Below are 25,929 nucleotides of genomic sequence, written 5' to 3'. Positions count from 1 at the left end.
ACTGATTTGTTTAAACCCACCAGCCTCTGATGTAAACAAAAATATTGGCTAATCAGAAATATCAGTTACTTCCTTCTGCTTGGATCACTAATTTTAAAAAGTAACAGATATGATGAAACTTTTTAAGGTAACAAACTGTGTTGCATTAATTATACTTAAAATATCATAAAGCATTTTGTTAAAATCTATATCATTTGACCTTATAGTGAAAAGAAATTATACCACCCTCCTTCCAGTTAAAAAATTTCAGTCCAAGTACTTGTGAGTTCACCTGGGGAGTTGAAATTCATTCTCAGAGAAATAACATGTTAATAGGAGACAGAAATGAGTAGAGAGATACTATACTCCATTAGTTAGTTAGTTAGAAAATCAGGGCGTATGCATTCTAAATGAAACAAACATACAAGAGAAAAGATAAGAGTTACAATCATGGAGGAGGCAAATTGAAGCTGAAAAGCTTCTTTCCAAACACACTGTACACTCTTGTATATCAACTGTAGAATATTTAAGACCCCACGCTCAGTTACATCACAACATTGTTTATTATGTGAATTTTTTACAATACAAACAAAAAAATACAGAAATGCAATATATGAATACAGCTAAATGCAGAATGGTGACTTTTTTTTCTTTTCAATAGGCCATGATTCCCATTTCTAGTAAAATAAAGAGACTGCACATAGGTAGAAATAGGTTGGTTGTTAGCTTCACAATTTTGCCTAGAAATGATCTATAAATGCATTTTTTCCCCCTGCTACTTACCATAAAGTGTAAAAGGGAATTAAAGTTTCCTTGTTGGTTCCTACCATATGAAAGATGCTATATTCTATTTTAGCAGGGCCAATATACGGAAAATACCTAAATTAAATGTTATTACAAAAATGAAGCAGTAATGAGATTCTGGCTAAAGAGGGCACTAAATGAGAATAATATATATTTAAAGAATCCAAAACAAACAAAAAAAGAGGTTGTTATAAAAAAGCTCTAGGTGCGTTGTAAGCATATAGGTTTTTTTTTCCATGTGTATTTTTAAACAATGGAAGTGTCAAAAAATAGGGTCAACTGTGTTAGACTAAATTACATTATTGTATATGTTGCACTGAATGGAACCTTTGTATTATAATTATCATAAAGAAGCATAGTTTGCATCATATTATGGCAATTTATCCTCAATGAAAACCTTCCAGAGTTCTTTTATTTTGGAATATCCTGTAAACAATCAAACTACCAGAACATGATTGTACAACAGTAAAATGTTTTCTTGCATTAAATTGAAGACATCTGTTTAATAAAAAAAGAAAACATAGGAAAGGTACTTAGAGCTGTTAGTTTCTAAGTACACAACACCCTAGACAATTAAAGGCATCTTAATCTCCGTCAAGAACAAAAAATAATAATAATAATTTTTGTCATGCTGTTAAATCCATCATTAAGGATAAAACCGGTGCAAATTGGTCAAACGGATCCAACAAACACTGATGTCCAAGCTGGCATGTTGGCAACTAATATGTAACTGGTGGTCAAAAGAGGGTTTAAAAGATCTTCCCTTTCTTCTTGTTCTTTTCCAAGGTTCTAAATGATTAAAGGAAAATAATCAAAATGAGTGACCACTTTATAAACATAGATAACATATGGTAGCAATAGCTAAACCAACTACAACTGTGTTGGATTTTCAAACACTACAATTTCATTTAAAAATTAGATTTAAAGTTAACAGTAAGGACAATACTAGTCTACAATATTATTTTCTTGGACAAATATTTGACAAAATTCCAAGACAAACAGTAAAAAACATGACAAAAACCCATTTTTAATATACAAGCACAATTTTTCCTAAATGAAACAGTGTAAATCAAAAAAGATCAACTGACATCAACCAGGGTATCCTTTTCTCCTACTGTCATTTGCATTCTGAAATGCTTCGCTTTTACAAATATATTTTCTTCTTCCTTGGGGAAAAAGTTAATAGAAGGATAGTGTTGAAAATCTTGAAAATGTTTAGCAGTGAGCGTAAAGTGTAGAATCCTTATAGGGATACAACTTTTCAGTTTTAAATGGGACTAATGAGGAAAAGAAGAAAACCAAAGTACAAATACTACTGATTTTTGTGTAAATTAAGAGTAACTAATTAGCTGCATTAGGAATTAGATATCCAAAATTTTATCTTAATGAAATAATTCAACACAATTAAGACATACCTCTAAATGTATAAAAGATCTTTGTAGCAGTGTTCTCTATGTTTGCCAAAAATTAAATACAACTATTATGTCCAACATTTGATGGGAAAAGGTGAGCAACTGATTATGGTGAATCAACTGAAGAGAATGTTATGAAGCCACTAAATTATGAAGATTGTTAAGTCATGGAAAATGTTTACAGTGAAAAAAATACTGTTATGACAGACTGCATCCATCTATATAAAAGATTCATCCATGAAAATTATCTGTGCTTGGGATTTATGATAATGGATGATGTCTTTTTAAATGTTATTTTAATGTTTTTCAAATAAATAGGAAAATAATTCTTTAAAATATTAATACACACATTTCTTGGGAATCTGATATTAGATACCTTGAAGAGTTCTGTTGCTCTAAAATACGTTGTTGGGCTTCCCAATTTGCTTTCTCATCTTCAAACTGACGACGTTTTTCCTCTAATTCTTTGTGCTGTGCTTCCAAATTCTTTTTCATTTGCTCATGGCGCCGTTGGAGCTAATTCAGAGCACAATATATAAAATAAAACTGTTTGAGAAATCACGAGCAGAAGTACATTTCATCCAGGCATCCTAATGAGCATTCAGTTCTTATGCTATAAATTCAAAGTATCACCTGGTTTTAGCACTGTCTAAAATTTTAGCACTAAAATTCCTCTGCCTATAGGACTTACCACCCAAAAGGCCAGTGATCAAAGAGAATAATCTTGGTAAACAGGGAAAAAAAGAGTACAATAAGCTACAGTGTGTAGCACTTTATAATGGGCATACCCTATCTTATCATCTCATTTTTCCTTACTCACAAAACATGTAGGAAGCTGGGCAGGGAAGACACCACTGCTCCCACTTCATGGATGACCAAACAGTTGCAGAGTTTATGTCACTTGCCCAAAGTCATTAGCCAAAAAGTGGCAGAACCAGGATTTGAACCTGTCTTGTAATTCCAAGTTCAGAAAGCTGAGACAAGTGAAATGAAAGCAAATAGATGAGGATCTAAGAGTTACAAGATCACGGGATAAGGTCCCCGATTCTTAAAAAGCAGTGTTTCTCATACATCAGTCTTCGTACAAATCACCTGAATGCTTGCTAAAAATATATAATCCTGGGGGCTTCCCTGGTGGTGCAGTGGTTGAGAGTCCGCCTGCCGATGCAGGGGACACGGGTTCGTGCCCCGGTCCAGGAAGATCCACATGCCGCGGAGCGGCTGAGCCCGTGAGCCATGGCCACTGAGCCTGCACATCCGGAGCCTGCGCTCCGCGATGGGAGAGGCCAGAACACTGAGAGGCCCGCGTACCGCAAAAAAAAAAAAATCCAGAAGCCGAGTCTTTATAAATTGGATTATTTAAAAAAAAAAAAAGAATTAATGCTATAAAGAATGCTGGCTGAAAGGTGGAGAACACTCATGCAAAGTAACTGCAGAAACAAAGAGCTTATCTAATAGTTCATTAAATAATTCATTTAGGTGCTAGTTAATCCATTTCTGAGGAAAACAGTCATAGAAAAAAAAACTACAACGAATAACTAAGAACTACTAATATTAAAAACTTTCAGATGTCCAGGAACTATGTTTTATTAAAGACTGTATTACACCAATGAATTATCATCTTGAATTTGGATTGTAATTTCGCATACAACTTGTTTTCTTAATTACTTTGTAAACCCACAAAAAGTGACTTCATATTCATTCCCATTCCAAATTATTTCATGCAGTTCTTACAAAACAAAACCATCTAAAATATATTTAAGCAAACATGAATCAAATTTGAGGTAACATCTTCCTGATGACAGCAAACAAGTTACTAAGAAAATGTCAGAAAATAGGAACACAGGAAAATGCCTTTGGTTATTTAAAAAAAAAAATGCAAGGGAATTATATACACACAATTCAGAATAGTCACCTCTGAGAAGGAGAGAGAGGGATACAATAGGGGAGAGACACAAAGGGGCCTCAAATGAACTGATGATGCCTTATTTTTTTAAGCTGGACCACAGGTTCACCAGTGTTCATCATTCTTTACCTGTATATTTCTGTCACATATACATATCTTTGTGTTAACTGCATGTAGGTTAAAAGTACAGGTCATAATCCCTCACTTCCTAGAAACCCTTGGGGTTAGATGTGTTTCACAGTTCAGAATTTTTCAGATTTCAGAAAGCCAATACTACTTAGAAAGGTCTATATACTCTATTTACAAAACAACTCCTGGGCTGTCTAAGGTAGCACCTATAACCAAACACATTACTATTTTTTGCAGTGAAGTATATAAATATTCACATCAAGTGGGATAAAACTATTAGTTCTATGTCTGGTTTTGCAGTTTTCTGAAATTGTGGATACATGATTGTGGACTTGTCTAGTGATTAAGAACAAAGTTAAGTGTATTCAAATAATGGCTTACAGCTATGCAGCACAGACCAAGTTAATTTATCTTTCCTCTCATGTAAAAAAGGGAAATGGACAATAATATCCATCTTGAAGGGCTGTGGTATGAATTAAATGACATAATCCATGGAAGATGCTTAATACTGTGCCTGATACACTGTGCTGCTGGATATTAGCAACTGTGCCCCGAACAAATATTTCTAGCACTTGAGAAAAACAGTATTAAACAAGGTTAAATAGGTTTCTTCACCTATATATTTACATACTTATATGGCTTACTGAATTAGGAGAAACTTGGTCGAGATCTCTTTACAGGTCCTTTTAATGTTAATAAAGATTCTATCCTTCAAAGAGCAGTTAAGTTTCGCAAAACTCTGTTTTCACCATTCACAGTAATCGTAAAAACTCTCAAAGGGTTCTATAACTACAGTTTTATAATTGTTTGTTTATAACATTTACTCTTAGGAGCAGGCCCTAAAATAGGTCTATACCAAATGTAAATTCAACTCCTTTTAGATTTTCATCATAATCTAAGTGTGAAGATAATGCAGACTCTTGATTACTCCTGTTTTTATTCACCTTCTGATACGGATTTTCCAGATTATTTATTAATTAGTGAAGGGGTAGAGACTTAGATGGATAGGTTTAATAAAAAGCTAATTAATAAAAAAGACTAAACTTAATCTCCTAAATGTCGTCTTAATAACAGATGCCAGGGATGCTAGTTCTGCAGTGCTTGGTAGTCTTAGACCAGGAGGAGCTATTCTGTATCCCCACTGAATTAAGCATATGATAAATACAACAACAGCGAAAGTTTTTTTTCATAAGAGATTACATGAAAAGCCCAGTGATTTAAGAGAAATCTAATGTGGAATAAAAACATTTCCTCAAAATTACTAAATACTTTACTCCATGCATTCCTTCTACTCAATGGATCAGAGTATTTTTGGTTATGTATTTAGTCAGAGAAGGTTTATGTATTTTATGCAGTAATTCATTACAAAAGCAAAGAGACCAACTGTAAGGATCTAACAGACTAGATCGGAGTCTCCTTTTAATATATTTAAACACAAACATTATTATATTAGTGGAGTCACATATAAACACAGGGATCTCACTGAATTTTATCATTAAAAGTAATTTGAGAAGTATTTCATATTAATGTCATCCCATATATTTAAAAGTAATTTTCAGCACAATGATAATAAATCTGTGCTGAGAAATTATACTGAAATTGTTGACTTATTTTGTGTTTACCTAGAGTTTCTTCTACTGCTCTTGGACATCAAGCCAACTACTTACTGTATAGATGCTTGTGTTAGTGTGGTTTTTTTCCTCCATCTTTTCTTATCACTTATTGAAGGATATGTCTTCATGATCTTTTTGATTAATAGAAACTAAATATATGCCTCAACATCTAGAGAGATTCCAAGGTAGTATATCAGCTTGCTGGAATGCTTTGTCACTACCCTACCTGATTTTTGTTAACAGTCGGAATTACGTTGACACTATATTACAAATAAGGCCCACCTCATTTATAAAAATCACATTTCTTCATTTTTTACTCTGTCTGTAATTTACCCTGGCATGCCTATAGTTTAACTAAGGTTCTTTCTTTTTCATTCGTATGCAAATAAGCCTGGTCTATTATTATTACCCTTACACTAGTTTTTATTCTTACATCCACCTAAAACTCTGATCTTTACTTTTCTTATATTGACTAGATGGAATGGCTTATAATTTCATTTCTTATAACTTGTTAATTATAGCTAATAAAATTTATTGTAAGTATTCTACTATGTCTTCCTACCAAGTATACTTGTATTCAAATACATATTAAAATATATATTATTGTAAACATAGTGCTTGCTTTTATTTTTCCATTTTATTGTTAGCATATTTGAAAAAATCTAGAGAAAGGTTATCTATGAATTTTATTAAAGGTATTTTTTAAAGGACTATTGTGCCTATAAAAGGTGAAAATATTAGGTTGATTACCTCAGCTTCAGAGTCCTTCAGTTTTTGAACTTTTTCTTTGACCTTCATCTCAAACACCTGCTCCATCTCCATCTCCATCTTCTTCATCTTAGCTACATGCTCCCTTCTTTCTTCTTCCATTTGTGCAAGAGGGCTCCTGTGAACATTAAAGATAATCATTAAATGTCTAAAACTGAAAAGTGTAATACAAAACTCTGAAACAGTGATGAAAACAAATGAGCCGCTGTGTGCCATTACTAAATTCTCTGCTGTTTTTTGAAAACAAGTTTCAAAATAATTTTTCAATTATTCTGACACCACCTTAAATGACATGGAACACAGATTTGAAGTTTTATATATGAACATGTTAAAAATTCTTTAGAAACTTTTAAAATTTATAAATATTTACAATTTAGAACTTCCTTCCATGAAGTTTCATAGCTAACTTGAAAATCTCTAGTGAATAATTATGAAAATAGATCTACCAAAGGCAACTATTAGCAGAACGTTTCTCTAAACCTAATGCATATCAAATCTAAAGATAACACATAAAATAAACTGTAGAAGGAAAATGGAAAGGACACATTCCTTAAATACATTCTTAGAAAGGAAAACTAGAAGAAAATTACTTAATTTTGTATTTTAAACAAAATTTTAATGTGAAAAAAGGTACTGAGTTAATGAAGTCAATACATGTAGAATATTTTTAGTTCTATAATTTTCCAAGTGTTATAATCTCTCCTTTTAGACGACTACTGACATCACAATAATTCAAACCTATTTTGGTTACTGAATTGATATGCTAGAAAAAACTACCAGGCAATACCTAGAACACTCTTCGTTTAGGCAAGCAGAGTATTTCTAGGCCACTTAATGTAATTTTAATGCTCTTGAAAAATTCATTCCACCTATGTCAAATATTTTAGTGTCTTAAGTTTTAAAGATGGTCAGTGATCACACACACATGAGAGAGAGAGAGAGAGAGAAGAAGCAAATGAATATCTTGACATTTCTGAAATGCCAAACAATAGACACAAGCACAGTTAAATAAAAGTAGTTCACTCTATTGACATTAAACTCCACAGGCTCAAATCTCTGCACAATTTTGTTCAAAATTTTCATGCTGAAAAATACTACAAATGAGCTTTATGTGAAGGCTAGTATATTTACAGACACAAGAGAATAACCAAGTATCAGTAACCCATTACAGCCCCAGGGAGGAAACAAAAGTGGGCTCTGTGGCTTTCACGATCTCTAAAAACAATTCAATACACTGGGACAACTTAAAAGAGGCAGGCCCTTTTCTGACTTTATTGATAAAACATGTTTATTTTGCCTCCACAAAAACTGGCTTTGACCATTTAATTGTACATATTAAATTGGTGAACTTTATCTCAATAAAGTGGTTAAAAAGTTAAATCATGGCTTAAAAACAAAGTCAGGCTTTGTATTTCATCTACAACTTCAAGGCTAGTCACTTTAATCCTGATTTGACACACTTGATTATGGTGACTTCTCTCCTTACAAGGCTGAGTATTTTGACCATTACAGCACTATTCTACCCTCTCAAGGAGGAGGACAAGAGAGCAAGATGGAAAATATTAAACGAGCAACAGGACAGAAAGAACACTGGCTACTGATTTTTCTTAGCAAAAAGGAAGGACAAAGATGTGATGTACTGTTGTGACCAAAAGGATTTGGTTTTCCAGTTAGTGTAAGTTAGAACAAAATGTTACTTAAATAAAGGATATTCCTTCACCAAAAGAAAACTTACAAACCTTCAGTATGTCTTAACAATTAAACAATTAATCAGAAGTTCTGAAAATGAAAATAAACCAAACATTAACTTAGAAGAAGAATCAACATTCAAAAAGTGAGGTAAACTGAAATAAATTTTAAAGCATAAATATCATTATTTCATTAAAAGCCGATAAGGCCCTTCATATTAATATATTTCTCATCTTTATGGCAGGTGTTTTTAATATAGGGGCCTCAGATCTCTTGGGCAGAGTGTCAATGAATGCCCTGAAATGACATACCAAATAAATGTGTGTTTGTGTTGTGTATTCATGCAAGCATTTTTCCAGTGAGACGGTTCAAAGCTTTTGCTTGATTTCTGTAAAACTCACTTCTGCCACTCCCCAAAACATTTTTAGGCTCTAGAAAAAAAAATACTCATAACGATTTTTTAATTGGCAGTCTTAAACAACTGAAACTGTATGTTTAAGCAACTTAGATTATCCAACAATACTGCTGCAATTTGAAAACAAATATATTGTAAAAAATTATAAAAAACTAGAATTAAAAAAAAAAAATTAGAATTCACACAGAATTGAGATTTTAAATATATACTCTTACTTATAATAACCTATCTATAAAATGCTCATTTAATTTCATCCTTGGGAGGAATAAGGCAATCCATATAAATGTAAAGAATTTGCAGTATAATTTGCACATGAAAAGGCTACCACCTTACCAAGAGTAAACACTGGCATCTAGATTATTATTTAAATAACTCTTGGGGGAAAATAGAAGACTGCAGAGAAACATGCTATGATGTTTTGAAATTTGCTTTTAAATTCAAAATTTAAATATTAAAAATCTTCACATACTAAAACTGCTTATGTCTTCGGAAAAACAACCACTTACATGCCTTCAACTGTGTCATATCTAAAAGAACAAAAAATACAGAGACTTAGCACACTTAAAGTAAATGACACTAAAAGCAGCAACTAAAGGCAAATCCACAGATTTCACAATAAAAGTATGTGCCCTAAAACAAAAGTTTATGGCCAAATTTGTTGAAGCTAGTTAATTTCTTTTCCAAATTCTGTTAGTAATCCCTATACCAAATCATTATAAAAATAAATAGGCTGTGCGATTATCTTCTGACAGCCTGCTCAAATTTCTAAACTTATTTAAATATGTATACTTTCAAAGAAATTAGCAATATTTCACATTTGAGATACTTTAAGCTTTTCAGCCGTGTAAAACTACTTGACCCCTTAACCAAATGAAGTGATATTACAGTATTATAAGAAAATGGTTACACGTATCTAAAATGAATTTTTGGAAACCTCTCACCAGTCAAAATGATGTTTCAAATCTAATTTTTAAAATAATTAGCACCCCAATTCTAGTCATTTTTATTAAAGTGATATTTAGAAAACTGTAACACAAAATTGTGCTTATAATGTAGAAAATGCAGGAAAAAGGATCACTTTTTAAAAGATTAATTTTATTAATTTTTTATACAGCAGTTTCTTATTAGTTATCTATTTTATACATATTAGTGTATATATGTCAATCCCAACCTCCCAATTTATCCAACCACCACCACCAGCCCGCCACTTTCCCCCTCTGGTGTCCGTACGTTTCTTCTCTGCATCTGTGTCTCTATTTCTGCCCTGCAAACCGGTTCATCTGTACCATTTTTCTAGGTTCCACACATATGCGTTAATATACGGTATTTGTTTTTCTCTTTCTGACTTATTTCACTCTGTATCACAGTCTCTAGATCCATCCACGTCTCAACAAATGACCCAATTTCATTCCTTTTTATGGCTGAGTAATATTCCATTGTATATTTATTTGTACCACATCTTCTTTATCCATTGGTCTGTCAATGGGAATTTAGGTTGTTTCCATGAACTGCCTACTGTAAATTGTGCTGCAATGAACTGGGGTGCATGTGTCTTTTTGAATTATGGTTTTCTCTGGGTATATGCCCAGTAGTGGGATTGCTGGGTCATATGGTAACTTTACTTTTAGTTTTTTAAGGAACCTCCATACTGTTCTCCATAGTGGCTGTATCAATTTACATTCCCAACAACAGTGCAAGAGGGTTCCCTTTTCTCCACACCCTCTCCAGCATTTGTTGTTTGTAGATTTTCTGATGATGCCCATTCTAATTGGTGTGAGGTGATACCTCACTGTAGTTTTGATTTGCATTTCTCTAATAATTAGTGATGTTGAGCAGCTTTTCATGTGCTTCTTGGACATCTGTATGTCTTCTTTGGAGAAATGTCTATTTAAGTCTTCTGCCCATTTTTGGATTGGGTTGTTTTTTTTATATTGAGCTGCATGAGCTGTTTATATATTTTGGAGATTAATCCTTTGTCCGTTGATTCGTTTGCAAATATTTTCTCCCATTCTGAGGGTTGTCTTTTTGTCTTGTTTGTAGTTTCCTTTGCTTTGCAAAAACTTTATTAGGTCTCATTTGTTTATTTTTGTTTTTATTTGCATTAATCTAGGAGGTGGATCAAAAAAGATCTTGCTGTGATTTATGTCAAAGAGTGTTCTTCCTATGTTTTCCTCTAAGAGATTTATAGTGTCCCGTCTTACCTTTAGGTCTCAAATCCATTTTATTATTGTGTATGGTGTTAGGGAGTGTTCTCATTTCATTCTTTTACATGTAGCTGTCCAGTTTTCCCAGCACCACTTATTGAAGAGACTGTCTTTTCTCCATTGTATATCCTTGCCTCCTTTGTCATAGATTAGTTGACCATAGGTGCGTGGGTTTATCTCTGGGCTTTCTATCTTGTTCCAATGATCTGTATTTCTGTTTTTGTGCCAGCACCATATTGTCTTGATTACTGTAGCTTTGTAGTATAGTCTGAAGTCAGGGAGTCTCATTCCTCCAGCTCTGTTTTTTTCCCTCAAGATTGCTTTGGCTATTCGGGATCTTTTGTGTCTCCATACAAATTTTAAGATTTTTTGTTCTAGGTCTGTAAAAAATGCCATTGGTAATTTGATAGGGATTGCACTGAATCTGTAGATTGCTTTGGGTAGTATAGTCATCTTCACAATATTGATTCTTCCAATCTAAGAACATGGTATATCTCTCCATCTGTTTGTGTCATCTTTGATCTCTTTCATCAGTGTTTTATAGTTTTCTGAGTACAGGTCTTTTACCTCCTTTTGTAGGTTTATTCCTAGGTATTTTATTCTTTTTGTTGCAATGGTGAATGGGATTGTTTCCTTAATTTCTCTTTCTGATCTTTTGTTGTTAGTGTATAGGAATGCCAGAGATTTCTGTGTGTTAATTTTGTATCCTGCAACTTTACCAAATTCATTGATTAGCTCTAGTAGTTTTCTGGTGGCATCTTTACGATTCTCTATGTATAGTATCATGTCATCTGCAAACAGTGACAGTTTTACTTCTTCTTTTCCAATTTGTATTCCTTTTATTTCTTTTTCTTCTCTGATTTCCGTGGCTAGGACTTCCAAAACTACGTTGAATAACAGTGGCGAGAATGGACATCCTTGTCTTATTCCTGATCTTAGAGAAAATGCTTTCAGTTTTTTACTATTGAGAATGATGTTTGCTGTGGGTTTGTCGTATATGGCCTTTATTATGTTGAGGTAGGTTCCCTTTCTGCCCACTTTCTGGAGAGTTTTTACCATAAATGGGTGTTGAATTTTGTCAAAGGCTTTTTCTGCCTCTATTGAGATGATCATATGGCTTTTCTTCTTCAATTTGTTAATATGGTGTATCACACTGATTGATTTGTGTATATTGAAGAATCCTTGCATCCCTGGGATAAATCCCACTTGATCATGGTGTATGATCCTGGAAAAAGGATCACTTTTTGTCATCACATTTCAAATGAAAGTTTTTTTATTAGGTGACTAGAAACACCATTTAAATTATATCATTACCTGCCTGCTTTTTAATGAAAACTCTTCTTCACACACGTAGATAAGCTAAAGTTTATAAACTTAAACTTGTCAGAGAAATTTAAAGCAACTCAGTCAAAAAAAATGAAAAGACCTGGTAAAAAAAAATTTTTAAAAGGCTACAATATAAACTGAACAGCACATTAAACCCCCAAAGATACAACTTAGCTCCTTTTAGGGATCTATTCAAGGGGTGACAGTTCCTGAAAGCCACCAGATGACTTACCCTTTTCATGTGACCAACAACAGAATCACAGCAAGGACCACACTTAAGGCTGACCCAGTAAGGCCCTACTGTGGCTGTCTTACATGACCCACATTTTGAGTGTAATGGAAAGACAACCACATTTCATTTAAATTATGTGTGGTCTTTTCTGAAGAACTCATTAAGCAAATACATTTACATATTTTTGCTTCAGTGGTGTGGTAGGTCACTATGCATACACACATGTAGCAATTTTCATACAAAATTTTCCAAAGGAATTTCACTTAAAATAAGAATTTCAAAGAGCAACAAAAATTTCCAAACATTCTGGGAAACAACAGTTACCAGCATTTTATTTTGCCAAGTGAGAGTGTTAAAAATAAATGTAAATAAAACAACACTATCATTATATTTTCATGAAAGGACACATGAACAAGAGTAAAAGATATAACTGAATAAATTACTTTTTTTTTTGGAAAAACTTGGGACAAAATTCAGAAAATTGTCTTTATATCTCTTTAGATCAATGAAAACTTTGTCATGTACCAAAAGAGTTCTGAGGATTAGCCTTTAGAAACCTGTATTTTCAGTCATTTATAGGAATTCAGTTATCCAGAGTTTTCCCAAGACTACAGATGGAGAAGGCTGTAGAAAACAAAAATAAAATTAACATATGGGAAAGAGGTAACGCCAACCTGACCACCTCAATAAAGCAGAACAGATATAGAAATAAAGTGAGTCACACAAGTTTTCTGGCTTCTCAGGGCACATACAAGTTATGTTTACACTACACTGTAGTCTATTAGATGTGCAGCAGCATTATGTCTTAGAAAACAATGTATATACCTTAATTGAAAAATATGTTATTGCTGAAGAATGCTAACCGTCATCTGAGCCTTTAGTGAGTCGTAGGAGGAACATCAAAGATCACTGATTACAGATGAACATAACAAATATAATAATAATAAAGTTTAAAACAGCAGTCCCCAACCTTTTCGGCACCAGGGACTGGTTTTGTGGAAGACAATTTTTCCACAGACTTGGTGGGGGGCGGGGGGGTTGTTCAGGTGGTAATGCAAGCAATGGGGAGCGATGGGGAGCAGCAGATGAAGCTTCGCTTGCCCGCCACTCACCTCCTGCTGTGCGGCCTGGTTCCTAACAGGCCATGGACCGATACCAGTCTGCGGCCCGGGGGTTGGGGAACCCTGGTTTAAAACACTGTGAGAATTATCAACGTTAACACAGAGACATGAAGAAAGCAAATGCCGGTGGGAAAATGGCAAAGACAGATTTGCTTGATGCAGTGTGCCACAAACCTTCAATTTGTAAAAAACACATTATCTGCAAAGTGTAATAAAGCAAAGTGCAATAAAACAAGGTATGCCTGTAAAAGATGTAAGGAAGACCATGAAGAAAGAAGCAAGTAAAACTTTAAAAAAGCATGTTGAACAAAAAAGGATACCTCTCCCCTTATGGGGGATTACTTTAAGAGATCTGCAATCTTGACATGGTTAATTCTCCACTTTCCTTTACAACCTTGTTGAATCTCTTTTAATTTGGAACCTGACCTCCCTTTCTGTTACTTCTAACCATCCTCCAGCCTCCGGACAGGGGTGGGCAAGATATACTCTCCCTGAGGAAAACAGATGACTTGATATTTTCTTTGCCAGACACAAGTGATACCTGAACAGCTGCTAAGAATAGAGCTCACTTTTCCAGACTCCAGCCTTGAGACAAACCAGTATTTGATGAGACAAGCTCAGCTATGTTTCAGATTTTAACCATATAATCAAAATCTTGGGTTTTGTCCCCAGCTTTACTGAGATATAATTGACATATAATATTGTCTCAGTTTAAGGTATACAATGTGATGTCGAGGACCACTAACATAAACAGAAAGGCACATTTTGAAACATATAAACCAAACACCAAATATTTTTATTTTTAACCCATGGTTCAGTACACTCTACAGTCCATCCAAAACTGGCTCCGAAAATTAAATATAAGAAAATTAATCTACTCTATGCTTAACATTAAAAAAAAATAACTTATATTCTAAAACCAAGTGTAATTAGCACTCTGTGGAGCGTACACTGCCAGACAAAGGTTAATGTAACTATAAATTTTAAATAGATGTATATCTGTATGTGTATGTATATGTCTATATATTGTATAAGAACAATTAAAAAACACAGGTCCATCAGCAATCAGATGAATAAATGACCTTATTCGCAAGTTTCTTTCTCAAATTCCCTGCAGATACTGTTTAGAGACCATACGAAGTAATAAAGTGATAAAATGACCACTTTTTTTTTTTTAAAGGACCAAAGTTCAGTGGTCTTCAAACTGAGGTCTCTATTTATATGAAGAGACTTACTTGAGTCTGTGCAGTTTTAAGAGAATCAATTTCCAGATCCTCAACTTCCATACAAAGTTTTGCCTAAAGTGATCTGCCTGAAAATTTCCAAGTTAACAGATAGTCCATTTCTCACATTACAGAAGAAAGACCTACTCCTTCTTACCTATCCCTTACTAAGGTACACTGTACCTGAAGGTATGAAAACCTCCAGGTGACAAGAGAGAAGTCTCTTTCAATGATTAATCAAACACTATAACATAAACCTGTAAGAGTGTATCTCCAAGTATTAAACATGTTTCTATTAAGGGCATGGTGTGGTGTTAGGTGTTAGAAACATGGTATTTGGGTCCCTGTCAGGATGCTCTGAATTAAGATATATAGCAAAGGGAGGTGGCTGGAGAACTGGCAATTTCTCTTTAATGACTCTACCTTTTCCACTCTGAGCTCCCTGAAACCTCAATCTCTCCGTACCACCATTATCAAAGGATGCATTGCTAGGGAGAAAAAAGTCCCATGGGAGCAATACAAATAGAACATCAATAAGAAGCCCAGACTCACATTTGCTTACTTTACATATTTAAGTATTAGCCATTCTTTTCAGTTATCTGTGGATGGGTTCATAGCTATAAAGAAAGGCACCTTACATTGGCTAAAGCACCATAAATTGCTGGTACTGATTTTTTTTTCCCCAAAAATTCAACTGGAATGAACAGCTAACATTTTCAAGACAATACTAGATACAATCAAAGGATAAAAATTCCAAGTGACTTCTTTCAGATTCAGTATGTATCATTCAATAAAGTAGTAAAAACCTAATTTAACAAATCATCTATCAATACCTGTTCTAATTCCAACCATTCCCCAGTTGGTTCAATCTTCAAAAATATTTATTTTTCTATTACTTAAAGGAAAATTAAATAATATACTAACTCCTGGGGCAATCTGCTTTTTAGCAGTACAAACTTTTTTATTATTTTCATAGGCAAAGTTTAGACATGATTCATCTCATTAAGAAATACATTTCCAATAGAATCCTACTTTTCATGTTTTCACCTGGATTATAGTTTAACTCAAGTAATCCACACTAGAATTCTGTATATGCAGAAGAATTTTTAACACTATTTTTCTCTGAATTACCTTACCTGCATCCAACAGTAAAAAATATCCCAATAGCACTATTTTAAAAGTCTTAAATTCAAACTATGGAAAAAAATCCTTATTTCTAGCACATTAACAAATGTTTAAAAGAAAAAATCGAACATTAAGTGCATACACTTAATGTATGCATATAATGAAAGATATGTACTGACAATACATTTCGCTTTAACATATTACAAAACTACCAGTGGCTTTAATTGTGTATGTTTTTCTTTTAAACAGTTAAAAAGTCCATAAACTAGTGAAATGCATTTAAAATGGATTCAATTTTATGAACAATATTCACTATGATGGATCTTTATATTTCTGTGCTAAATAAGAGTTGTTTGTTTGATACAAATTCTGCTAAAAAGAAATAGATTAAAAACGTTGCCTTTTTTCATGCACTGAACCTTACCTCAAGTAGAATCTTGTATTTTAAATATTAAAAAACATCAATTTTTAAAATAGCAGTAGTAAATTCCTAGAAGTCAGTGTTTTGCAAAGCATGCGTTCGTTACTAATCACCTATATCGAAACCATCAAGGGTTAAAAAAAAAGGACGGGGGTGGTGGATTCCCTGGCGGTCCAGTGGTTAGGACTCCACACTTCCACTGCAGGGGCCATGGGTTCGATCCCTGGCTGGGGAACTAAGATCCCACGTGCTGTGCGGCACAGCCAAAAAAACCCCCTCAAAAACAAAAAATCATCTAGGGTGCTCATTAAAAATACAAACTCTCAGGCCCATCCCACATGTTTTGAATCAGAATCTCTTGATAATGACTGAGTCTAGAAATTTAACTTTTTACCAATTACTCTGGGACTTCCCTGGTGGCACAGTGGTTAAGAATCTGCCTGCCAGTGCAGGGGACTCAGGTTCAAGCCCTAGTTCGGGAAGATCTCACATGCCGCGGAGCAACTAAGCCCGTGCACCACAACTACTCAGCCTGCGCTCTACAGCCCGTGCGCCACAACTACTGAGCCTGCGCTCTAGAGCCCGTGCACCACAACTACTGAGCCTGCGCTCTAGAGCCCGTGCACCACAGCTACTGAGCCTGCACTAGAGAGCCCATGCTCCGCAATGAGAAGCCCACCCACTGCAACGAAGAGCAGCCCCCACTCTCTGCAACTAGAGAAAGTCAGAGTGCAGCAACGAAGACCCAACGCAGCCAAAAATAAATTAATTAAAATTTTAAAGTAAAAGCAATTGCTCTCCGGAGATCTCTAAAGCCAAAAATCTAGAAACTGATCAATAAATTTCCTCAAATAAGCAGGTTAATAATAGTGTAAGAAGAAATTCAAAATTAAGAAAGAGATTAGGGGCTACAACCCAAACATCATGAAGAAAATAAACACAGAGTTAGGTCCAAGATCAGTTTTAAAAGAGAACTGCTTGTGACTCTGCCAATGATTATTAACGCTTTGTGCACTTTCTTATGGAATTTAGGGCCACTGCGGAGACATAACTAAAAAAGCAAAAAGGAACATTTTTCTCTTCCATTATAAGGAATGCTGACCACTATAACACAGTATTGCTACTTTGAGAACTTGCTTCCCTTATTATTTATTATGCAGATGATCCTTCAGGATTATCCTCTAATAATATCAATACATAACACCTGGCTAAAAATGTACATACATTGTTAAAATGGTTTTCATAATACTTACGGTCTTCAACAACCCCAAATAAAGGAAAAACAGACATGGTTACCATGGTTAACAGACATGGTTACCAAGTTTATACCAGCTAACTCACCAGCCTCCTCACACATCTCTTTTCCCTACACCATCATAAAACCACATCTTGAAGATACTAGCTCAGGTGGGTGAAGCTATACACTCAGGAGTCACTCACACCACTCTACCAACCAACAGAAGAAATCCAAACTCCAGCTAATTTACTCCCTGGAAATACACAATAGCAATAGAAAAGGTAACCAAGACTACAATAATTAAATGTTCCTTTTGTTTGGTCCTGTCCCTTATTTCTATATAATCTTCTAGTAAACACTCTGCTTCCAAAATGGTTTATTTTAAAAAGACATAATAAAAGGTAGAAGCTCTATGTTTATTCTCTTTAAAGAGACTATGGGATGTTTATCTTAAAGAGTAAAATGGGTTTAAGGGTTACTTGGTAGAAACTGTTCTCTTCCCTTAAAAAAAAAAAAATGCTGAAGGAGTTATTTGATTTCTAGTTGGGGATCTATTAAATGTGTTACATAGGTTATTAAGATGATGGCAAAGACCAGAAGAGAATGCATGGCTCTTTCACTTAAGGAACAAGGTTATAAAACTACACTTCCTCCAACAAACAAAGCTTGACAATATAAATTTGACTGTTGTACCTAAAGAACTTTATCCCAATTTTCTATTGAGTAGCCAAGAGGAATTTGATGAAACAATATGATTATTTACTACATAAATAATACCTTTTCTGGAGGAAACAATGTATACTTACTTAGTAAGCTGCCCTTTATTCTTGTTATTATCAACTCCATTATAAGTCACAGCTGCCAGTTTTCTGCTCCGGTAGTTCTCATAGTGTACATTATTAGTGACATCTTTCAAGTCCTGCATGTGTGTTCTGTCATAAAAAATGACACATCAAGAGTTTGCTTCTATTAAGAAAGCTTTGGTGTAAATTCAAAATTTTAGTAAAACAAAAATTTCAGACTTAAAATGAGCAAAAGACTATTCTTAAGGGAGATGGCATCCATCTGTCTTCATTCACATGTAAGGCAGAGTAAGACACAATGAGCTAACTTGACACCAATGGAAAATTAGGTTCCAGATGAAAGTTTAGGAGCATAAATCCTCTCAGTTACTAAAGAATGACATTTCTAGAGAAGAGTATTTACCTTTTTAGTATATATTTTATTTTACTAGAGAAGGAAAAGTAGATTAGCTCCTACTAAAGTTCACAAAGCAAAAGAAATTGCTTTCCTTTTAGCAATATTATTAATATTTGAGTTTTTATTCAGGTAATACATAGGGACACTTTAGATCACATATCAAGTTGGATGCAAACTGGGGAATTTTAATTTTGAGTAAATTTCTGTTTATTCAAATTGTCCATTAAATGTGGTATTTTGGTTAAATGAATGTCTGCTCATAGCCTATCTATCATACATAAAATCAATCCATAGGAGACAACTATACAATACATGAGACAATTTCATCATTCCTTAATGTTTCAAGATGCTAAAAGACTCCCTGAGCTGCTCTACGGTATCCTTTACCAATGCAGCAGTGTTTTTGGATATACGTGGTGTGGGAGTATTCTGTATCATTTGATCTTCCCTTTTCTCATCATCCATTCCTGCAGCTGCAATCCCCCATCTTTCATCTCCACCACTTTACCAAAATCCCCTTATGGGAGACAAACATAAAGGTGTTACTCTGTATTTATTCTTCCTGATATCCAGGAAACAGTTACTACTACTTTCCCTTTTGTAAACAGAATGTGATGTTCAATTACTCTGATTCACCTAGTATTGGACATTTCCATGCAGTTTTCTGATAGTTTAATTCCTCCTATTTCTAAGACTGTGTTTTCCACAAGCCTCATCTCCCTTTATACTCTGTCCCTTAATGAATATATCCTCTCTATGGCCACTAGAGTTACACCTAAAGCCTTCTGTACTTCAGTCAAGTCAGACAGTTCCTTACTCCTAGCATATCCAATGACTGGGACTGAATAGTTCATGTTAATTTGTCACTGACTCTCAAACTTCAGAATTCTACTGCTTTGGGAGCTCTCTTTGCAGTCTCGAAGTCAAACCACTCTAACCCAGGACAACTTTCTCCTTGGCGGTCAGTCATTTTTTTGGTACCAATATATGTTATAGGTGACACCACATAACGTTTTCAACTATACTGTAAACTCCCTTTTACAAAAAACATGCCATCACCTTCTGTACTCTTGCCACAGATAGCACATAATGGGCCCTTTAAAAAGAACTGATTTGAAGCTGAGTTATAATAAACACTGTTGACTTTCTAAAATTACTGTTATCAGTTTCTCTAAGCAGAGAATAATGACTGTGCCAATATGAAACAATCTTCTTGTAATTTTTAAATATTATCTCATCAATGAATCACTGAAAAATAACTAAAGGACCTGAGATAAAGTATTTTAGTAGCTGAAATATAAGATGTATAAAATAAAAATAAGGTGGACTTATTAACTAGTTGTTAAACTATTTTTGTTAATGTCATCAACATTTTAGATAGTGAAATATTCTTCCCTTTTACTAAAATAGCTTTCTTTATGATTACCTGGTTCTGGTATTTTTCAGGATATAGAAATCTCTATTTCCACTTACTTAAATATTTTACTTTATCCTTTTAAAAATCAACCCGTTCCTCCACTCTGAAAATAATTAGTAATATAGTTTTCTCCACAGTTTCCGGAATTTATTCATCTTTTCCATTTCTTATTGCTGATAACAAAGCACTCTCTTCCCTCCTTTTGTTTTCCTTCTCTATTTGATTTCTGCACTGTCCACTGCCACACCCTGAAACTTATTTTTATCAAGTTTTCCTCTTTCCATTGTCTTCCTTGGTTTGCCTGCAACAGCTAGTTCTCTTAATTAGTAAAGTGACACAGCTTTGAACTTGAATGTTTCTTAGAAGCAACCACTACTCCTAAATTTAACCTGCAGGATTTCAATTACTTGGAACTTACAGACATATGGAACACTGGCATTGATATTTCCTTCATGTATTTATTAAATATCCACTAGGTGCCTTTATCAAAGACATGAGTTACATAATATATACATCGTTCTCATCTCTCCTCCGAACTTAAAAGGAAAAGCAATAAAGTAAAATATTCCTAAGCTTACCATTTTCAAAGCATACTTATCAAGGATGTTTTACACGTCTCAAAGACTATAAATGAAAAATTGTGTTAAGAAGCCAAATGAACATCTAGCATAAGTGAACATTTATGCCTTAGGAAAGAAAAACAAGTGTGCTAAAACAAATTTAACAAATAAATGAATTTTTTATTAAGCAAATTTGCCTAATCATCTACCTCAAGGAGCTGAAGCCAATATCTTCATCCTACTTGTTTAAAATGTTAAGTAGGACCACTCCCAATCCCACAAATAAACATTTAATGACTGTATTTATCCTAATCCATCTTAAGGCATCTATTTCCATGAATCTCTTCCTATCTGACCCACTCCATGATAACATACCACTTACCACTTACTCTGAGTTTCTTTAATACATCTAAGCAACCTCATCACAGCACACATCTACTTATATATTACATAATTTTAGAATTTTTTATATTTTCATACATATGTATGATTGTCCTGTTGCTTTCCTGTACTAAATCTTCCTGCAGGAATGGTCCTTCCTGCTTATAATGCTTCCATACTAGTGAGTCCCACTCACCAGATGTCACTGTGTACCTTCAAATGTTCAAAGTCTAGCTTCTGACTCAGTAACTAGCCTTCTTGTCTATAGTATTTTAGGTATATAGGCAATTATTGATTGCATATTTAAAAAACACATAAGATGGGCTTCCCTGGTGGCGCAGTGGTTGAGGGTCCGCCTGCCGATGCAGGGGACATGGGTTTGTGCCCCGGTCCGGGAGGATCCCACATGCCACAGAGCGGCTGGGCCCGTGAGCCATGGCCGCTGAGCCTGCACATCCGGAGTCTGTGCTCCACAGCGGGAGAGGCCACAACAGTGAGAGGCCCGCAAAAAAAAAACCAAAAAACAAAACAAAACAAAAAACACATAAGACAAATTTATAGAATATCATTGTGTCAGGCACTAGGCAAGTAGCATAGATTTAAAATTGAGGAAAAGAATATAATCAGAGGGAATGTACTGGCAATTAATACTTATGAAACATTCCTTACATATATAATATTATAAGAGATTATTAGTTCTTCTGAAGTCACATCTTAAAAATGAAAGTGAAAGGAAAGAGTTCGTAACAGAACCTGAAGTGTTGTATTCTCAAAATCAAGAGATGACCACCCTTTCATATGCATTTGCTCTTCTCCCACTGTGTGAGGCATGGCAACCCCAATGGCTGAATTAACTCCGTCATCCACTTTCTACCAAAACACCCCGTCATGAGGTCTTTTGAGAAAAACCAATTACATGGCAATCTCTTTGATTTCAAAATTCACTTTCATCTCTTGTATATTTCTTGAGGTAGCAGTTTGACTCATATTTTCCCCCACTTTTAAGAACGATCTTATTCTTGTTCCATGATTTCTAATTATCATCAATATGCATGTTACTACTTCAACATAGCTCAAGAGATTCCTGTGTTTTGGGAAAGTGAATAGTATGAAAATGAAGAGACACCAACTTAAGATGACCATCTAAAACTGGAGGTTGAAGAGAATAGTACATAGTGAGGGTCTGGAGAAGCAAGCAAGATGAGAGAGGAGAGAAGTAGCAAAAGGGTATGAAATGGCATGAGAAAGGAATTTACCTCAGCATGAAAACACTGAGGTTCATTGTGATCCCCTTTCTGTTCCTTGCCCACTAATGTCTCTGGTTCTTTTCAACTTTTTCTTCAGGATTTCCCTCTCTGCTACTGATTTTCCAATTCAGGTCCTGGTCCTCTAATCAGAAAAACCTCAACGTCCTGTTCTCACATGCTTTCCTTCTCTTTCATCAGGTGCACAAGGTACAATTTAGGAGTAATGTTTTCCCTCCTGGGAGGAAGATCAGTTTTGTTCACAGTGTTCCAGTAACAAAAACACTCCACTCACCAGCTACCAAGCTATGTATTTTTAAATACTCAAAGTCAAGTTTTTGACCCAAAACTTAGCCCTCCCTTCCACAGTTTCCACATTAAAGAAGAGCAAAAGCCTTTTCCTTTCCACTTTCCATACCTCTTTCAGTATTAAACCTTAACACAAAGTATAATGATCAAGAGACCCATTTTCCTATATATCCCTAGCCACACAGCCTATTTTGTATTTTTGCTCTTGACTTCAAAACCTTGGCAAAATAACCCAAGTTGTCTCTATGCAGTGCTTACTGCAGTGCTTACTGCGGTGCTTACTTCAGGGCTAGAACGAAGATACCACTTTAAATTAGCTAAATTTATACAAGACAAAAAGTTAAATCTGTCTAACTCTAATTTTATTTAGGGGAAGAAAAAATTTATGTTATTTTCATCATTACTCACACTTACCTTATCAACATATTTCTTAGAATTGTAAAATCACAATGTTCACCATTTTCAACTATAAAAAAAAAATAGATCACATACATTATTTCCACTAAACCCAGTCTTTTCAGAGGAAACTGGGTGTTAACAACGAGAGAATATGCAAAATAGCTTAGATCAATTTTTCATTAAGATTTAACGCTGTAACATAGTACTTAATTTAAGGGCACATCAGACGACTGTGCTATATTACTTTATTGTAGTTTAATCCTCAATGATAAAATATAAACCTAACAAATGAGCTCTCCAAAAGTAAACAATTTTGACATTTTGAAAGAGGACATCATATATTTCTCTTTATTGGTTGGAAATATATTTATTCCATAATAAAATGCATTTTAAAAATTCAGTGTTGGGGGTGAGCAGGGGATCACTTTAGAAAAACTTCCCTGAGGTAACTAAAATGAAAACTTGAGCCAAGAACATTAAGGTTCTTTATTTTTTAAAAACGTATCACTAAAAGAACACTCTTTGGTGGGGGAGGTACCTAAAACTAAAGATACAAAGCAATTTCTTCTGTGCGTATTTCTAAGGGCTGTACTAGTTCTAAAGCCTCAGCTCAGCAACTGAAGGTTACATGGCGATGACAGAGCTGGGAATGAGCACAGTATCACTGGTCGGGAAAGTCACTGATAACAACTAACTTGGAAAATATTCTAAAAATTACAGAATTTTTCAAAGTAATACCAACAAAGAGAACAATCATCACTCAAATCTTGATTCCAAGTTACTATAATACAGAAGATTAAATATTAGTAAAACCAGTATAATAAACACAAATTTGGGGAAACATGTCTATTGCCAAGAAGGCCTTGTTGAGAATTGATGCTATAACTAAGATTTTATTGTTGTTTAACACTCCTTAAAAAATTAGTAGAGGATCTCTTAATAATGAAATCTTTTTGCTCTAAAGATGTGATGCCAAAAAAGGTGACTTCTGCCCTGAGGAAAAGAAACTGTGAATGTTTTAATTGAGCTTCTGACAGTTCTCATTCTTGAGGGTCCCAGACCCATCTGAGACTCAGATAAAAGTGACAGGCCTTTTCCAAAACTGTTCTCAATTTCAGAAGGTTTATTAGATCCCTTGGAAGCAATCTTTGGTCCCCACGTAAAGAACTCCTGCATTGTAAGAGTTTTCAAACAAAAAAACAGGAATAGACTTAATGGTGAGGCAGAGGTGGCAGGGTGGGTACTGACAAGTGGCTTCTAAAGTACTACACCGTTAAGATTTAACACGTACTTGCCTGACTTAGTAGGACACAAGGTCTGAGAAACTTGAGGAAATGAGACTCAGTGAAACTGAATTCAGAACTATCTTTGAAAATCTAGACTGTATCAATGCAGTATGCATATCATACTACTTACTATAAATACAAATATTTTTAATCACATTTGTGAGATCTTATAGAAAGCCATTCACTGAAGAAAACCTTACCTTCAGCAACACCCCAAGGATACTGCCTTCCTCTGACCCTTTTGCCATTAACTTCAATGATAGTATTACTACCTACCACAGCAAGAGGTAAACGGTCCTATAAAACAAAGTACTCTTGTTCAAATATATCTCTGTAGTCCTCACAAATTCAATAATAAAGAAGTTACATTACTCAACAGATAAGCAAAAACAATTATTACCCCGACAGTTTCTGCATTCATTTTTATAGGCCATTCAATTACTATTTAGTAAAATGCCATTATATGGTATTGTCACCAATGTAAACAATAAATAAAATATTTTCACTGAAAATTTAAGAATACTAAGGCATATGCTGATCAAATTATTTGTTAAAACATCATTCCAAAAAGAAGCTGCCCCATATTGGAAAAATTAAAAAGGATAAAAAATATATTAGCAGTTAGAGGAAAAAAATGAGGCTTGTGGCTAGCTTGCCTACCTGATCACAAACCAACCCTAACAGCCCTGGAGGCAGAGAATGCCATTAGTCAGTACATCATTTTTAGGTCCAGGGTACTTAGGAAACCACTATAATTTAAAAATACAGAAAATTATGTCGGTATAGATTTTTGGTTGATTCTTATGAAAGGACAAAAGAAAACATATTTTTGGTCTTAAAGATTAAGCATAACAGTGCTTAAGAACAAATCCTTTCCCTTCTTATTACGCCCCCCTTTTCTTTCCCATTACCTGTTTTTAGGGGGAAAATTATAAAATATCAAATCAGTTAACTGAAAACCACATGAAGACAAGAATTACATTATTCATCTCTCTATTCCATATAATGCTTTATGATACATAATAGCCAAACAACAAAGTTAATCATAAAGTTGAATTCAATACTGAATAACCTCTCTATTTAGTTTGTAAGTCAACTGTTTAAAAACACTGATATTTTTGGTCTTTCCAGCAGCTATTACAGTATATTTAAGTCCCTAAAACATTTTAGTATATGTATGGGAATGAACCTACCTTTATCTTTTTAACAAGCTTATTTTCTTCTTCATCATCTGTCTCTGGGAATTCATATATTTTAATTTTATGTTCTTGGATTTCTTTCATTATCTAAAATGAAAGAGGAAGTCAGCAAAAGAGCATCACACATAATTTTAGTACAGTAGCCTTATTTTTATTATACTCTTCTTAAACTCCTGAGTCCTCAGTTCCAGTTCCTTTACTGTTTTTCAATGATGCAAAATGTCATCTAAAACCAAAGTACTATGCTAGTCTTTTTTTTAACCATAAAGTTGATATATAAAAGTACCATTCTCAAAATCCAATTACTGCAGAAGTGTTAAAAGTCATATG

The 25,929-nt window shown here is 34.3% G+C and overlaps 1 protein-coding gene across 2 annotated transcripts in view; it reads right to left on the bottom strand.

The window, feature by feature from the left end:
* Nucleotides 1–340: 340 nt before the first annotated feature.
* SEPTIN7 (septin 7) overlaps nt 341–25,929 on the bottom strand; it is a 102,992-nt gene continuing 77,403 nt past the window's right edge. The window contains exons 7-13 of one of the 2 annotated variants that reach the window (XM_079932464.1): nt 25,594–25,686; nt 24,601–24,697; nt 23,130–23,181; nt 18,411–18,536; nt 6,594–6,729; nt 2,572–2,711; nt 341–1,572 (exon numbers count right to left, since the gene is read on the bottom strand). In XM_079932464.1, the coding sequence (XP_079788590.1) occupies nt 1,533–1,572; nt 2,572–2,711; nt 6,594–6,729; nt 18,411–18,536; nt 23,130–23,181; nt 24,601–24,697; nt 25,594–25,686 (684 nt within the window). In that variant the 3' untranslated portion in view covers nt 341–1,532. The remainder of the gene's footprint in view (nt 1,573–2,571; nt 2,712–6,593; nt 6,730–18,410; nt 18,537–23,129; nt 23,182–24,600; nt 24,698–25,593; nt 25,687–25,929) is intronic. The other variant, XM_079932463.1, reaches the window with a different exon arrangement.

The sequence above is a fragment of the Stenella coeruleoalba genome (assembly GCF_951394435.1).
Source record: "Stenella coeruleoalba genome assembly, chromosome: 9".
Taxonomy (NCBI): domain Eukaryota; kingdom Metazoa; phylum Chordata; class Mammalia; order Artiodactyla; family Delphinidae; genus Stenella; species Stenella coeruleoalba.
This window is presented reverse-complemented; position numbering and strand designations above follow the sequence as displayed.